General features: G+C 47.8%; 1 protein-coding gene across 2 annotated transcripts in view; it reads left to right on the forward strand.

Moving 5' to 3' along the window:
- The first annotated feature begins 93 nt into the window (after positions 1-93).
- EVA1C (eva-1 homolog C) overlaps positions 94-17,963 on the forward strand; it is a 68,956-nt gene continuing 51,086 nt past the window's right edge. For both annotated transcript variants that reach the window (XM_059164589.1, XM_059164590.1), the window contains exon 1: positions 94-661. In XM_059164589.1, coding sequence (XP_059020572.1) covers positions 502-661 — 160 coding nt within the window. In that variant the 5' untranslated portion in view covers positions 94-501. The remainder of the gene's footprint in view (positions 662-17,963) is intronic.

The following is a 17,963-nucleotide window of genomic DNA, read 5'->3' on the forward strand; positions in this document are numbered from 1 at the left end:
CGCTCCTCCCGCAGCCAGGGCGAGGCTGGCGCCCGGCCAGCGCGGGCCGGGCCAGGGGTGCCGGGCCGTCTCCGGGGCGGGGACCCAGGAGTGAAAGGCGCTCAAGTTGCGCGGTCCTTGGTGCGCTGTTGGGGGCGCCCTCCGAGGCGGGCAGCTCGCCAGGGACCGGCCCCCGCAGCCGCCCGGCGCGCGAAGGCTGCACTTTCCCTTCGGCCCCCCTCGTTTCCTCTCGCGGGGAGGCAGCGGAGATTTCCTCTCGGGGAAACTACGCGGATCCTTCCCGGGGCTCCTCGCCCCGCCCCACTTCTCCGCCCCCTCCCCTTTGCTGGGGAGCCGGGGCTGGCCTGCGCTGGGAAAAGGCTCTGGCAGCCTGAGCCGGGAGGTGGCGGGGGGCCGCGGAGCCGCAGGCCAACGACTCGCCCCGCCATGTGACGCTGCCCTCTGCCCAGGGACCCCCATCGCGCCCCGGGCCCGCGCCCGCTCTAGGTCGCGCCGGGCACCATGCTTCTGCCTGGACACGCGCGCCCGCCGCCCGCGCCGCAGCCCGCGCAGCATCCTGGACCCCGCAGGCAGGTAGAACCTCCCGGGCAGCTCCTGCGCCTCTTCTACTGCACTGTCCTGGTCTGTTCCAAAGAGATCGCAGCGCTCACGGACTTCTCCGGTAAGAAGCAACCTCCCTCGCCTTGCGCCCCGGGCGCCACAGTGCGCCCAGGTGAGCCCTCGGCTGGCGGCAGCCACCCGAGGGGGCACAGCCGGGTTGGACTGATGTTGAGGCACGCTTATAGCCAGTTTTCTTGCCTGGTGTGAGCCTTTGGCATAGAGGTGGCTGCGTGTGGAGTGATGGCACAGGAGGTCCTCCCCTCCCCAAGGAAGGGCGGGTAACCTATTGGGAGTTTCTCGCCCTGCTGTTTACCTCGTCAATTTCCTATTATCGGCTCCTGGCCTCAGGGACCCGACTCTGACGGATACGTGTCCCCTGGAGGCTCCTAAACCCGGAGCCGCGCCCATCGCTGTACATTACACGTGCTGGTCCGCGGAGTTGCACTTGGTTTGCCACGCGCATGGTCCGGGTGCGCCCCAGCCAGCCTCCCGGGTGCCCATGTATGGAGACTAGCCCGAGGGACGTCTGACCTGAAGTCTGCGCCGGCAGGCAGGGAGGGCAGCCGGCCGGCAGGTCCGTGTGCCAGATGAGCAGAAGTTTGCAGAACAGAGACTGGGCGTGGGGGAGGGTCTTGACTTTACCGCCAAAAGGTACCAGCGCCCCCCTTTCCCCTCCAGTCCCAGTCTCCTTTACATAAAATAATGACTCCCTCCTCCCAGTAAGCGGTGAGGCTTTCCTTTGGGGAGAGAAACTCACACCAAAGCTCCCGTAGCTGATCTCAGTTCTGGGGTAGTAGGTGTGGCTCCACGAAGTGAGAGAAGTTTCTGGGTTGATGATGGCTGGAGGAGCCACATTCTTGTTTTACCGCTGCACTTGCTTAACAGACCTGGGTCTCCCTCTGGTGAAGTTGGAGGCCTTCACCCTTTCCCAGCCCCTGCCCAGCCCAGGGGGCAACTCTGAACCCCACTCACCCCCTTCTCCAGGGATCTTCTGCCAAGCCCGAGCTTTTGCGGGCAGGGTCCTTTGCAATCTAATCATGGTAAATGGAGTCACTTCTCCCCCTGCTCTGCAGCAGACTGGTACGTGGCAGAGAACACTGGCAAACCAGGAGCTGAGCTGGGTTTCTAGTTTACTTACAGAGAATGTCATTGTTAGCTGAGAGCCCTTAGGTCAGAGGTTCTTTGCTTTGAATATTTAATATCAAGGCAGTGTTTCTACCTAGCAAAGGGAGCCAAGATATGCCTATTTGGCAAGCAAACTGCGGTCCTTAAAATTGAACACTGTGGGGTCAGAATGCTGCAGTAAATGTCCTAGGGAAATGCTTTTCAAGTGCTATTGACTTTTTTTTTTTTTTTTTTTTTTTGTAACAGAACTTTCTTGGCTGTTAGAAAAGTTCCGTATTTGCTGATTTAAGCTATGGAAAGCAGTCCTGAATCTGCCACCCTCTAGCTCTGAATACTGTGGAGAAAGCATTGAAAGCTGACAAACATTTTTTTTTTCCCAGTGACATCACTGCAACTGAACAAATATTGCTTTAGGTAAATTGCAGTGTAACCATTAGATTGTTTTCACAGATTATAGGCGCTTGGAGTTCGTTTCTTTAGTGAAACAGTTGCAGTGTTTGCTGCTGTCTGTAGGTTACCACCCAAGTTTGGAATTATCTGTATGTAGCGACCGTTCTAGAAGACGTGTTGGGGCTATCCAATAGGGATGCCACATCCTAAGCGAAATGGATATTTTGATACATGTTCTTCTAAATGACAGTAAGTGATAAAAAGAGGTATTTCCTTCTGCTTTCGGTGTGAACCTGAATTCCAGGGTTTAAAACTCCCTGCACTGCTGGGAAATGGTGATTTGGCCAAGTTGTCCACAAGCAGCCTCCATTTTAATTCTGATCAGCCTTTCTCCTCAGGGATCTGAGGGCTAGGGAGAGAGTGTCAGGAAGCCTTTTTGGGAGAAGAAAGAAAAAAAAAAATTACATCCTCCCAAAGCACAGACACGTTCAGGTTTAAATCTAAATGCTATATTGTGTGACATCGGGGAAACATTAGAGAAGGTTCAGAGAGAAAGATAGAGTCTTTTGAAGTTGATTGGTTTGACTCGAAACCTTTAAGGACCCCCTAACTCTGTGATATACAGCATTGAGAAAAATCCCCAAACTCCAGAGGTGACCATCTGAGGGTTCATTCGACTGCTTTAGTCAAAGCAGTGGATACTCATCATGTAATTCCAAAATCCCCTCCACCCGGCACCCTGGGGGCCTTACAAACCCTGATGCTTGCTTTTCTGGGGACAGGTGGTCCTGCTCTTTTTTACGAACTGGGAAGCATTAGAAATCAGAGGTTTTGTAAGGAGATAGTGCCCCCCCCCCCTGTTTCCCCACAGAGCCTTACAAGAATTGCCCAGCACTGGGGAGCAACCTTTGACAATGCAGATAGTACTTGTTTCCTCTAAACAAGGGAAACATCAAAACCTGAAGCTGGGAGGTTGGGGTGGGGGGAGCCCTTTGCCCTGGGAAGTAGGGGATGGAAGAAGGATGGTGTTTCCACATGAAAGAAAGTACCAGAATGTCAGGGGTCCCAGCCATTGTGTGTACAGTATAGGGCCTCCCAGATTAACAGAGCAGAGTTTTGGAAAGTTACTTAAGCCTTTCTCTTTTTTGCAACTCTTCCTTGAGCCTTTTCCTGGGGCTGTCAGCTGGTGTAGTTTTCCTGGGTCATTGATTTTTTTTTTTTTTTCTTGCTTTGAGGATTCCAGCATCAGATCTCACTCTTAATAAGCCAGGGGCTGCATGGTGGCCTCCTCCTCCCCCTCCACGCTCGTGACTTGTGCTAATCACCTCCAAGCCTGCTGGGAAAAAGGCTTCCCAAACACCCCCTTCCCTCTCATCCCTGGAGATACTGAGATGCTGCCAGCAGCCACTGGAAGGCTATCATCACTGCATTAAAAACATATCCCAGGAAGACAAGAACAGTTCATGCAAAACCAGTGCCTATGATCCTTAATCCCATACTCAAATACACTTGGCTTTCAAAGGTTTTCCTTCTTGGGATGGAGTTCTGGTTTTTTGTTTTTTGTTTTTGTTTTTTTGTTTTTTGTTTTTACTTCATTCCCAAATCAGGGATTTGGCCAGAGAGGTCCAAATTGATCATTGATTTATTTATTTATTTTTTTTCAAACACAAGTGTAATGTCAGCATCATCTTTGTGCAAAGAAGAAGGCAGGGATGAGGTCCGAGAGGCGGGAGGGATGCCCTCTTGGTTTCCGGCCATAGAAAGCAAAGGGACTTCCACATTTTGTCCTGCTTTGAAGAGCCATGTTCCAGTGTGTCTCTCAGACTTATTTTGCTGAGTTCGGTTTCTCAGGTCTTGTTCATTTTGTTTTTTCTTGGTGACTTTTCTCCCCACGTCTCTCTGCTGAAGGCCGGCAGCAGCAGCGCTTGTCTCCTTGTGGAACCCCTTTCTTCCTTTTCTTTCTTCTCAAAGAAGTTCAGAGAGGTTGATGGGCTTGTTGAGAGGGACGGAGGGAGGGAAGGGGTGGAAAATTGTTCTAGCAGGCATAAGCCAATGTCCACACATTTGGTTTCACCCTGGGGCACACAATGGTGAATGTGGGAAGCAGAAGGGAAGGGAAATGAGACACCAGAAGAGCGGGACAGCCTTTAAGGTCTTCCTTGTACCAAACTGTCCCCAGACCTCGAAGATGGAAGGGGTTGTCTGGGCCGATGTCCTGCTCCCTCCCGAAGCAAACCAGTAACCCAAGCCAACAAGAAGTGGTGTTTGTTACCAGATCATTTGCAGCCCAGCAAATAAACCCAATCCTAGCTCCTTATTTCACTGGCCAAGAATTTCGGAATGTAGAAAAATGGTAAGTCAATCGCTCTTGAAGCCTCAGGGGTGGGAACCAGGTCCTGATGGAGGGGACACAGTTGTTCATTTAGGAGAGAACGAACCTTCCCGTTCTGCTCAGATAAGCAGTGGCTCTCCACCCTGGCAGCACAGGAGAATGGCTTCAGTCTGAACAAATGTGGGGAGGCTCAATCAGCACCCCAGGGCTTCTCGCGTAACCAGTCTGTGGGGGCCAGGCACTGGCATCATTTTGAAAGCTCCCAGGCAACTCAGGACAGCCAGAGTTGAGAACCACTGCTCTTATGTTCAGAGGGCAGGACTACCTCCCACGTGCATGGGTTCATTCAGGGTGTGCAGGCGTGACTGGGTGTCCCTCCACCCCTCCCCCAAGGCTCCCTACCAGGGAGACTGGGACTGTATTTTCCCAGCCACTCATATGTCTCTGCACCCCAGCACACACATACAGAGTTCAGCATTTGCTCGTGCCTTAGTCACATCGCCCTTTTATTCAGGGACTATCTTTACTTGTCACCGATTTTATGGGATGAAAAGCCGGCTCATAACCAAAGAAAAACAAGCCCAATGTCTGAAGGGGTTGCCCAGCTGTCACAGAAGAAGAGAGATGAAGAGAGGCATCTGAAACTGCTAGTCTGTTTCCATGGGAAGTAACTACATTTGAAAAGTGTTCTGCAGGCTCTTTCCGTAGCAGGGAAGAGGAGTCTGGGCTTGCGAGTGACTCCATTATTGATGACTCTGCTCTCGCAGGCACTTTATTGGAAAGGGCAGCCTAACAGCAGTTTCGGGGAAGGGACAGAAAGGCAGGGAGTAAAAGTTAATTGAACACTGTGTTATCTGATTTCCAACTCATTGCAACCCCACGAAGTGAACATTAGCCTCACTTTCCAGATGGGAACCAAGCCCCAGAGGCGTTAGCTGACCTGCCCAAGACCACCCGGCTGGGACACAGAGCAGAGGCAGACTCTGACATGAACCTGGGGGAGGGGATGGCTTGGCTTGTGCGGGTGCTGGGTGGGGAGCAAGCCGGGGAGGGGGGCAGGTGTCACAGTCTGCCTACACTTTCTAGATAGTTCATGGAGTGATCACAGCTGCATCAGTTGCCCACTGAGTAGACTGACCTTGCCCCATTCTGCCCTTCAGTACCTCTTCCACCCAGTCCATCCAAAGTGGCTGCACACGAGGTGATCCAGCAGATGTAGGAGAAAAACTTCTGTTCATTCATACTGGCTTCTTTTCAATCTTAAAAAAAAAAAAAAGTCACATAAAAATCCACATTTGAACAGTACACAGTTTGTACATCTGTTGGAGATGTAGTCCCAAAATTTTTCTGCTAATGGCGTTCATGATATTAAGGATTTGGAGGTCACTGGTCTTAGGCAACCTGTTGACATCTTTAAAATTCTTGAAAAGGCACCACTTGGGGGTAATATGCTCTCCCATTACCTATCCCTGCTCCCTATCTTGCTGCCTATCCCAGCTCTATGCCTGCTAGTAAAATTGAGAGGCAGGATTTGAACCAACTAACTGGTTTCCAAAATCCATATGCTTGTCATTCCAGCTGAGTAATGGACCTAAAAGCTGAGGCGAGGGCTTTCTGAAGTTTTATGATACAAAGTCATTATTCTAATGAGGCTGGTGTGTTTTTATCATTCTGGAAGGAAACAGCTTTTCTTAGCAATACAAACCCTGCAGTCACCAAGATTTTAGTATTTGGTCGCCAGAATTTAGAAGGACTATCTCAGAGGGGAAGGGTGGCTGACCACGTGACTCTAGTCTGTTCTCTGAGTCTCTCCTCCTCGCTGGGGGTGCCTAATTCTGGAACCCATTAGCTGACCCCGATGTGTGCACCATCTCACTTAAGACTCTGGTCCAGCTGGGTGTGGCTTGCCTTAGCACAAGTGAGAGAAGTTGGTGAGTTGAAAATTCTATTAGTGTATCAAACACATTACAGCACCATGTGCCAGACACTGTTCTAAAAACTTTATGTTTATTATCCCATTTGATCCTCACCATCTGTGAAATGGATGCTATGATAATAAATTGAAGAAACTGATGCAAAGGAAAGTGAAGTAATTTAGGGAGATTTGAACCCAGGTAGCTCCTCTAATACAAAACAACATACAGTAGTTTAAAGCAATGCCATTTCTGTAATGTTTGTCTCCTAATCCACCAGACCCAAGTTTTTGCCAGGATATGTGGAAAATACCTATAAAGGTATTGTCCATGCCACATCCTTTCTAAAGGTTTTACTATACAGTCCCAAGGAACTGAATACAGAATAAGATCTGTAATCCATTTCTGGAAATATGATAGAACTGTTGATCTGTAATTATTTCTCCAGCAAAACATCTAGAGCTGCTGAGTGAAATATAACAGACAGCCTTTAAATGTTTGAGTGACTATATATAGGGGATACACAGGGAACAAACATGAAGAGGGATCAGAGACCTGGAGAAGTTAGCTGGCACTGCCCCTGTGCTTACACTGGGACCTTCTGATCATCTTTACAACCAGTATTTAACAGGTGCATGAAGGCAAGAGATGTGGCATTAGACCAACGTAAAGTGAGAAGTTGGAATAAAGATCTTCCTATAAAACTGGGACCTGGAAGGGTTAAACATTCATTTAAAAAGTGGATGAGAAACAAATCAGTTTTCTTGCAAAGAAAACTTGTCTCAGCCTGGGCTAAGGTTCGGAGAAAAAAATTAATCTCCCTCAAGAATATGTAATCACAAGTCTGCCTTTTCAAGAGTCTGGGTTTTAAGCTCACATTATCTTTACCAAGAAACCTCATTTGAGAATCTAACAAAATTGTCCAAGATTTGTTGTGCCTCAGGATACTTGGCAAAACACATACACACACACACACACACACACACACACACACACACACACATCCTCCCTGCATAAAGACATCATCACAAGCTCCAGGAGATTCCAACTGATAAAATATTGCTGATTATGAATACACAATCCAAAATTACATTCTCTGAGCAACAGTCAGCAGTAAAAAGAATAGAGTTCTTAATAAATAACAGAGGAGAACTAAAACAGAAGAACAAATAAAAGAGCAAGTCTAAAACATGACTAAAGAATGAAAGGCTATAAATATTTGAAAAAGAAGAAAATATATCTGTTAGCTCTACTAATACTACTATACTAATGAAAATGTATTCATTGAAATTAAAGCTTAATGGATAGATCATATATTGCTGAAGAGAGAAACAATGAACTGGAACATAAAGCTGGGGAAATTATCTAGAATGCAGCAAAAAAGGTGAAGACATGGAAAACATGGAATGAATGTTCAACATACATTGGATCAGTATTCCAGAGAGAGTAGGGAAATGAGGGAGTGGCAACACTCAAAGTGATAATATCTTGGAATCTGTTTTCAAGAATTAATGAAAGATTCAGATTGAAGCATCCCAAGCAAGATAAATAAAAATAAAATTATACCTATCATATTTAAACTATAAAATACTAAGACAAAAGTGACAGTCTTGGAAAAAATCATAGAAAGAGAGAGAGAGAAAATGTCATCTATAAAGTCTTTGCAACAACAATAGTGAAATCCAGAAGCCAAGGAAATATTTTTCCAGGTTTTGGAAAAACAAAACAGAACAGAACAAGTTGTCAGAGCAGAACTATATACCCAGCTAAACTATCAAGACAGAGTGTAGAGATTATAAAACATAAATTAAAAAAAGAAGAGCATGAAATCAGGCTGTGTTTACCACTGATAAACACTTACTGAAAGAACTCCCAGAGGATGTACTTTGTGGAGAAGGACACTGAGTCTAGAAGGAAGGACTGAGTTATAAAGAAAAAAATTGGTACAAAGGTTGGCACTTTACCTATATACCTTGCTCTGTCTTCCTTCTTGGAGAGTGCCATCTTCTTGCCTGGAGAGAGATTTCTCAAAGATATCTTGTCCTTTGAGCAGCCAAAGCCAAGGGACAGATTTTTTACTCAATTGATCTCTTCCACTGTCTTAGGACTTCCAGTCTGAGGTACCCAAGCTTGGTGCTCACGTGGCCATCAGTTCCACAGTGACTATACAACAGGAGTTTTCTGTCAAAGAACAGGAAATGTGCAAGTCTTTCCAGTACCAGATGCTGTGTGAGGTATGACACAGAGCTACCCTAAAGAGTCAGCCCTGTCCTGGGGAAGCTTCCTTCAGTGGGTTCATGCACAGAAAGGAACAAATAGCTTGAAGGGTGAATGGTAGATTCGGCAGGTGGCATTCTCCAAATGGTACCCACACCGCAGAGCATGGAACTGAGGATTTAGCTGTGTGCTCTTGAACCTACCAGACAATTTTGCCTGGGCATAAATTTTTCATTTCCATACCTGTATTTCTGGATATAGGTATCCAGAAATCCTATACCACTCGCTCACTCAGGCTCCCCCCTCCCCACCAAACTGAATTTCTCCTGGATTTATAAGCTAGGGAATGAAGTGATGTTTGGGGTTAGTTTTGACCGGAGGGCCAAGTTTTCCACACACAGAGAACCAGGCAACATTTAAATTCAAAACTCAGGCCACTGAATCTGAAATGTATGTTTGCAAACTGTCTGATTTCATGTCTGCCTCAGATGTCTCGTGAATACAAATCGCCTCATTTGGGGTCGGAGGAGCAGGGAGAAGGAAACCTAAGAATGATCTCCAAAACAAATCTTTAATTCGGATGAGTATAATAGAATGTAATCCCGTTTCAAGTCTGTCAGCATTCCTTTGATGATTACAAATGAGTCCCTTCTCCCCTGCAATGTGGGGGAATAATCTGGATAAAATAACCCTTTTTGTCTGCAAGAGCCAGTGTGATGCACACTCGTGACAGCTTACAGAGCAGCGTTTCAGGGTCTGGGAAGAGCACTATGCCACCAAGTTCTTCCTTTCTTTCTCTGGGCTCAGAAGATTTTTCACTCTTTTTATGTGTACCAGCATCTGAAGTTCTCAGGTGTAGAAATCATAAACCATCCTAGTGTCCTCTGGGACAGGAGAGATCTGGGTCCCCAGCCCTGTCCCCTCTGCCTGTTTGTTGGGAAGCAGGTGGAAATGAGAAGACACCATCTCATAGAGAAGGCCAGCTTGTACGGCTTTTGAGAGATATGCTTTAGGGAAGGCGCACCATTTTATAGGCCCTTTTCTACTGGGAAAAAATAATGTACCTCAACCCCAGATCAGACTTACACACTTCTTTTTGTCAATTTGTTAGTGACATTAAGGGGTAGGTGTTTTTAAAGACTCCTTCCTTCATTCTCCAAGGCCTGAACCACACAACACACCTTCCAGAGGTAGCAGGTGCTTTTTGGGCAGGTGAGACAGAATGCAAAGACGGCCCCGTCTGCAGCCTCAGGATGAAAAGTGGTCTCAATGGCCCAGAGCTATAGGACCCACTCTGTGGAACTGGTTATGGCACGCTGTGGAGAATTCCGCTGGGCAGGTCTCGAGTGATTGTTCTGCGTCTTTAACTCCTAGAGTTCAAGTGTGAGCGCCTGTCTTCTGATTTACTTTTTTTTTTTTTTTTTTTAAAGCTAGATCCCCAGGATTTTATTTCTCCATAATTCTGTCTGTCTATCTATCTATCCATCTATGCATCTATCTGTCTGTCTATCTAGAAAGGGGGGGAGGTGATGGAGGGAGAGGAAGAAAGAGAATTTTAAGAATCTGAAGAGGGAGAGAGAGAATCTTAAGCACTGGGCTCGATCTCAGGACCCTGGGATCATGACCTGAGCCGAAATCAAGAGTCAGATGCTTAGCAGACTGAGCCACGCAGGCTCCCCCTCTCCAGAATTCTCTTTAAATAGTCATGACTCCCTATAGCCGTAAATCAGTGCTTTGAGCTAAAAGGCCTGCCTGTCTCAGACTTCTGAGTTAGTCTCTGGTTGGTTCAGGCATGTTATCTGGGGTTGTCAACCTTGACCCCCAATGCCATCTGGTCCTTCTAGTAGATGACTGTCTTTACCTGGTGAACACTCAGCTTGCCCTAATGTCTCCTCTAAACCAGCAGCTCTCGGTCCAGGGAGATTTCATCCCCTCCCTCCCAGGAATACTTGGCAATGTCTGGAGGTAATTTTATTTGCCACAACTAGTGGTGCTACCCGCATCTAGTGACGGGAGCCAGGGATGTTACTAAACTTCCCAGGACACTCAGACAGCCCCCCCTACAAGGAATGACCCCGTCCTCATGCTGGACTTAAGGAACACGGGGCTGCACCAGCTGGTATGTCCCCATTTTATTTTCTACACATTCAGAATCTGATAAGGGTGGGGAAAATTCGTAGTAACTGAAGGTGAGTCTGGAAATCCTAGAAACACCTCTTTGGCACTCTTCTTCAAGGCCAGCTTGCCTCCTGCAGCCACCAAGAAGAGTCCAGTTCTTGAAAGCCAAGGAAATGGACATCCAGGCGCTGTGAGGGTCTCTCACAGCGGCCCGTGGCTCCCCAACCCTACCTCTAGGGAACTTGCCTGTGCCCCTGGCCCTTCTGCCCTCCTGATTTCCAGCTCACACATTGGCTATCATTACTGTCAAATTCAGTATCATTCGGGGGAGGTGTTCGGACTTGAAGTCGGCTGCTCACTCGCAGTACGGGGATGCGTTTGCAGCGCCTCCCAATTATTTCACCACTCAGCGGAGCAATCATGGGGGGCGGGGGGCACAGTCTGATTTGAATTTTTAAAAGAGAGAGTGAAAGTCGTGAAAACTGCTTTTGCTCGGCACCTCCCAGTGCCCCCTCCTCCTTTCCTCCTCCCCCACCCCTGCCCCCTCTCTCTCCCAGGGCTACCCTCACCCCACCCGCCACTGCCCACCGGGTTCAGGAGGCTCCTGGCACATTCATACCCAAAGGACGTGTCTGTGAAACATTGTGTCCACGTCTCTGTGCTGCCTGTTACAATGTGTTACAGTGTTTCGAGATGTTTCTAAGAGCACTAATTGGGTGAGCAGTGTTATTCCAGAGCAACCCTGCTCAGTGCCGGTGCTGAATGTCATACCCTTCGCGGGAGCACGTGAAGCCATGTGGACGTGGGGCTGAGCACCGCAGCAGCGCCCACGTGGGGTAGGAGGAACACCAGCAGATCTTTCTGAAATGACAACTGTCACTGCGGCTCAGAGGCCACCAGATCAAAGGTCACCCACTTTCAGACCTGACCCTCCCAGTCACTCCTCTTTCAGACAGGTTGGAACTCAAATGAAAATATCTTTCCTTCTGCCAAACACAGAAGATGTGGTAGAGTTTCCGAAAGGGTGAACGGGACCCCAGCAGGAATGGGTGTGCTGTATTTGTACAGTTTGGTGACTCAGTACATCTGAATCTCCAGGCATTTTAAGAGCTTTGTCCAAAAAAAAAAAAAAAAAAAAAAAAAGGTCTATTGTGTAGCTGTTGGCACTGAAGAAAATAGCAGGCCTGTCAGAACTCTGTTTCAGATTTAATTTTAAAGTGGGTGATGTAAGAACACTACTGTCCAACGGGAGGGCTTTGCTTTTTTCCTCCTTCCTACCTGTTTGTTGCGGTAGAACTAGAGTTTTTGAGAATCAGTTCACGTATGAAAATCAAAGCCCCTCCCCTTGACACCCTTTTTATAAAAAGGCATCATGTTCTGAAGCAAAGACCGGTATGTTTTTTAAATGAATATGGCTTCTTGCAATGAAAGTAAAAACATATTTGTGTTTATATATACATAGACACACCTGTACATACTTATATATGTGAAAGATTTTGACTATCCACCTAACTCTTTATGGGCATATGTGGTTTTTTTTTTTTTTTTCAGAGTATCCTCTTACAAGATCTTACTTTTCTTTTTTTCAATACAATTTTTGAAATGTAAGTCTAGAGTCATTATTGGTTTTCCCAAATGCCTCATGCATTTGATATTTACTTCTGGGTATTGATGTTACAAAAATAAGCAGGAAAACTATTAGCAAAAAGCTTTTTCCTAGTTGTTTCCTTCCCAGGACACTAAACAATGAATAGTAATTTTTATTAAAAAATACATATGTATTTTAACATAGAGGACATGTTTCATTCTCTCTGTCCCTGCCTTCTCTTGGCCATAGGGATCATATATACTATATGTTAAAAAAAAAAAAAAAAAGACAGAACCAAAGTATCATATTCAGCCCCAAGATTCACCTGAACAATGAATAGGTTGTAATTTTCTGAGCTGGGAAAGTTTCTCACAATGTTCTCAAGCATTCCCACCCATGTTATGGGAATGACTTTGTGTCCATATCAGTCACTTGGGTCCTATACCCAGAACCACCAGACCTCAGCAAAAAGTCTGTTTTTTTCTTGCTGGTTTCCAGAAAAGTCCCTTCGGGACTTAGGGACCCGAAAAATCACTAAATTTAAGGGGTTTTTGTTTGTTTGTTTGTTTTCATTTTAAAACATGGAATTGTACACAACATGGATTGTACCAGACTGAGTCCAGGATAAAATCAGACCACGGAGAAGAAGATCCATCTCTGGAAACAGAACACAGATGCACCCACCTCAGCACTCCATGGCCCGAGGCCTGTGAGTGTGAGGAAGTCTTGAGCAGAGGGAATGTCTTAATTAATTACTGCTGTCCGTGTAGCTAAAACACACGCACACAGAAGTGAAGGGACTCTTATCCTTAGAAGGCAGTCGGTCAGTGACATGCAAACCAAACCCAAATGGAAGGGTTCCCTGGAATCTTGTGGAACCTTCTAGAATGCAGACTTGAGTTTTCTCTGTACTATTTATCTTTAGCACCTACATCTTCTCTTTCTATAAGAAGCTAAAGCATGAGCGGGTGTGCACAAGATCCAATGAATTAATAGAAAGCTTTACTTTAAGGTGTCAAATTAAAAAAAGAATGCCAGATGTTTGTGGTTCAGTCTCATAGATTGGGCTAAAATCACAGTGTTGAGTGTTAGGACGTAAATTAATATAATTATCAATTTGTAGTTCAAGCCTCTGCGAGGAATGGACGTTACCTGACAGTATCTGTGCTTCAGTGGACTGTGCGGGCGAATCGGCTGGAATCACTGAATCCTGAGAACCACAGGGAAAAGTTTTAGCGGTTCTCACTGCGTGGCTTTTGGGGTCTGGGGCTGACGCTATCACGTACCAAACCCTTCCTCCTTTAGACCATCGTATAATTCTACCGGGGTGACCCGTTGCAAAGGACAATAGAGAGATGTTAGAACAGAGCTGTGCAAGACAAGTATGGTGCGATACCCACATGTAATTCTAAATATTTTAGTAGCCATATTGGAAATAGTGAGAGAAAGAAGTGAAATGAATTTCTGTAGTAAATTGTTTTTAACCCAAAGTATCCAAAGCATCATCATTTCAACATTAGTAAATGTGTTACCAAAATTTTTTTCCTACATTTATTTATTTGAGAGAGAGTGTGAAAGCACACAAGAGCGAGCCCAAGCAGGGGGAGAGGCAGAGAGAGAGGGAGAAGCAGACTCCCTGCTGAACCCACCCACCCACTGACCTTGAGGCTCTGTCCTAGGACCCTGAGATCATGGCCTGAGCTGAAGGCAGATGCTTAACCGACGGAAACACCCAGATGCCCCAATACGTTCAAAATTGTTAATGAAACTTTCACAGTTCTTTTTGGCTCCTAAACACTTGGAAATCTGATGTGCCTATGACATAGCACATCTCAGTTCTGACCCTCGACGTCTCAAGTGCTCGGTAGCCGTGTGTGGCCAGGGCCGCCATCCTGAGCAGAGCAGTATTAGAAGGGCGCAGGTCTAGAGCAGGGCAGAGGTTGAGATCTGGGATCAGGACAGAACCTCAGGCCTTTCTTAGCACCTTCTTCCCATAGATCCTCAGTCTGGCCTGCCTCATGAAAGGGCCGGTGTCGGGTGCCCAGTTGTTCTTTGAGAGCCCGGCCTCACCCGCTTGCTCCCTGTCACTTGGTGGAGGACTAGTGTCCTCCTGCCTCCTCCAGCACCTTTCCTGAGAACCCTCTCAGACTCCAGTCCTTGCGAAGGGGGTGGGGAGTTGGCAGGGAGTCACGAAAACTGTGATGGAACCTGCCAGCAATGCCAGAAGTCGGTCAACCCTCCTTACCCATTTCTTTTCCTGCCACCTGGATGTCGCAAGGATTTGGGTAAACCCACCTCAGGTCACTGGGGCCCAGAGAGGTGAGTGTCATTGAATCATTTTGTCTCGAGGCAGCTGTTGGTCAAGTCTCATCCAGAAGGGAGAGAATGCAGGTCGGGCACCACTAAGGGACTGGCCAGGATGCTTCCCAGCTTATTGGTGGCAGGACCAAGACTGCACCCAGGACCCTGCTCTGGTTTTGAATCACTGAGTTGCTCCCAGGATCAGCTCTCAGGGCACGCAGAGCTGAGGGGGCTCAGAGGAACCTCAGCTCAGAGCCCACACACCCCCATCTGACAATACCACAGGCTGTTGGTCATTCCTCTGGGCTGCTAGCGTCACCCGGGGGGCGCTTTTCTGATGTATGAATGTCTGGAGCTTCGCCCCAGGCTGAATGAATGCGCATCTCTGGGCTGGAAGCTGGGCATCAATATTTTTAAATCTCCTGAGATGCCTCTGATGTATAGCCAAGGCGGAGACCGATGGGGAAGCACTGCACACTTTTGAATCCGTGTGTTTATTAAAGGTCAATTCCTTATTGTTATTTTTCCAGACACAGAACATTTGTGAGAATGGGACAGGTCCTTCCTTTACATTCTTCACTCAGATTCCCCAAATGTTGCCATTTTATCACAGTTGTTTTATTCCTTTCTATGTCACAAGCAAGATGTCCTTTACTCCTAAACCCTTCTGTGTGTCCCACAGGAACAGGGACTTACCTAACCGAGAACAGCGATCAAAATCAGGAGATGAACCCAACGAAATACTGTTTTCTAATCTACAGACTCATTCGGGTTTCACTGGTCGTCCCCATAACGTACGTTAGAGCAAAAGAAAATCCCAGCTCACTGCTCTTTTCAGCTGTCACGTCTCTATAGTGTCCTTGCGACCTGGGAACAGTCCTTCAGTCTTAATCTATCCCGATGCTAACGTTTGTGAAGATTCCAAGACAGTTCCGTTATAGGATGTCCTGAGTTTGGATCTGTCTGATGTTTCCTCTTGGTTTTATTCGCATGCATTTGTGCTGGACCGTCACCACTGTGACCTTGTGCTCCTAGGGCATCACACAGGGAGGAATGTGGTGTCCCGTCACTCACGATTCCGGAGTGAGCTTTGATGTCCGGTGGAGGTGGGCGTGGCGCTCTTGTAGATTACACATGCCCGCGTCAGCCATACTCACACGGGTTCCTGGATCTTTCCATAGGCAGTGTGTCTAGCAAAGCTGTGGGGGTCTTCCGTGCAGGATAAGCAGGTCTTAGAGCAGGAGAAGGGGAAGACGGAAAGGTTCTGGAACCTGGAGCTTTGCCAAGGGGAAGAGCTCTAGAGAAGGCGGTGTGGCTCCTGGCGTTGGGATGAGGCGATAGGACAGCATGGAGCAGGGAGGGGGGTTTGGATTAGGGAGGGAGGCACAGAGGAGAGACTGCTTGCCCCTGGCTTTGCTGAGAGCCGCCCTGTTGCCCCACAGATGACTTCCACGATTCCCTTCCCAAACCCCTGCCGACGTCAGAGTGCCGCTCACTCGCTTTCTAAGCTTTGACTCACCTCCGGCTCCATCTGTCTTTTCCTTTGGGGTCGATGATTCGTCCTAGAAATACCTTCTAGGAAGGTGATACCCAGCTTGACACCTCCAGTGACTCACTCTGTTACTACCTGTTGCTTATCTCGAGATCAGATGCGGGGACTCTCACCGCTTCTAAGAACATCAGCACTTGGTTAGTAGAAGTGCTTCACTTGGCAGCTGGCTCAGAAGACCTTTTTACTCCGCAGATAACACCTATTATTTATTTAAATAAATTATCAAAATCTGGTTTTCTTTCTATGCACCTGTAGAGAACAGTGTATCCCCTGAAGTCGAGAGGGGCTGGTGTTTATTTCTGTCCACCTATGTCCCTGTCCCCCTGGGCAGCGCTGGGTGAGCCACGACAGTGAGTGACCTTCCCTCTCTGCTTTGTTGTGAGTGTTTCTGCCCAGGGTTGTCTTTGGCTCATTACCAGAATGTGTCGTTCCTTTTTCTTTGTTCCCCCTCCTTGTTTCACATATTTACCTTCCCCGGGCAGCTGCGTGCTGCTCCAGAGACGTCACGTTGTCATGGAGATCGTGGCCACAACACGTGTGGGTTCCCCAAACTCAAGCTGCCCCTCGTTGGTCTCTTCCTCATAACTTTGAATAGAACAAGAACGAATGGAAGCAATTATGGTAAAGGAGAATGTTTGTGTAGCGTTGACTCTGGGGAGAGCACTCGGGGGCTGAATCATGTCCTCTCGCCCCTGCCCCTGGGAAGATGTGTCCGAGTCCTAACCCTGCTACCTCAGAACGGGACCTCCCTGGTAGAGAGTCTTTGTGGAAGTAATGGAGTTAAGACAAGGTTATGGGGGTGGGGGGGAGGCGATCTAATATGACCAGTGTCCTTGGAAAGAGGAAATCCAGAGATAGAGACATGAGCAAGGAGAATCCCATGTGAAGGTTACAGTGATGCCCCCCACAGGTCGAGGAAGGACTAGAAGCTGGGAGCACTTACTGAGCACTCCTCATAAGCGATCACTTCTGGGATCACTTCTCATGACCCTCATTGTATATGTGCCCTCCTGAGGCAAGGAGAGACTGGGCACTTGGCTCACAGCCACTTGAGCTAACAGAACCCCACTTGGGTCAACTCTCTAATATTTGCCCCTCCCCCACAGCCACCCTGAGCCTTTCCCTTCCTTCTGTGGCCCTTTCTGTCAGACTCCTTTCTGGAGCCTTCTTTGTTGCCTCACCTCTTGAATTCTTGAATGTCTGCGTGCCGCCTTCCCCCCACCCCCAACCACTGGCCCCTGCCCACGGTTCTTCTACCAGCCATTACCTGTGGCGTCAGCCACCACCTCCAGGGACCCTCCAGGAGTGTCCGCTCCGGGGCCCTCGGCCGGATGCCCACGGGTGCTGCGGAAAGACCCGCAGAGCCTGCATTCCAGAGCTGAGTTTCCCGGATGGACGTACCACCAGTTCCAAGCCTGGACTCATCGTCATGTCTTCCCTGTCCCTCATGCCACACCCCCCCCCCCAGGCTCCTCTTTCCTTGTCACCTGCCCCCACTCAATCTAGGACCAAAATCACTGTCGTTTCAGTCTGGACAAGCTGCATAATTTGCAGGGCCTGGTGCAAAATGAACACGGGGGCCCCTTGCTCAGAAATCAGGGCGGATGTGCTAAAGGCACTGAAAGAGGAAGTCTTCTCCTTCCTTCTGTGGTCTCTCTCCTAACTTGTCATGGTGTTTGTATTTGCTCTCCACGCTGTCCTGAGGAAAGAAAATGAGCATTTGAAGTTATTAGTATGGATTTGCTGTTCATCTTCATGTGGGGTGAGGGAGGTTTTTTAAAAAGGTTTTTTTATGTATTTTTAGAGAGACAGCTAGGTGGAGAGGGG

This window comes from Mustela lutreola, chromosome 2 (assembly GCF_030435805.1).
Source record: "Mustela lutreola isolate mMusLut2 chromosome 2, mMusLut2.pri, whole genome shotgun sequence".
NCBI classification, from domain to species: Eukaryota; Metazoa; Chordata; class Mammalia; order Carnivora; family Mustelidae; genus Mustela; species Mustela lutreola.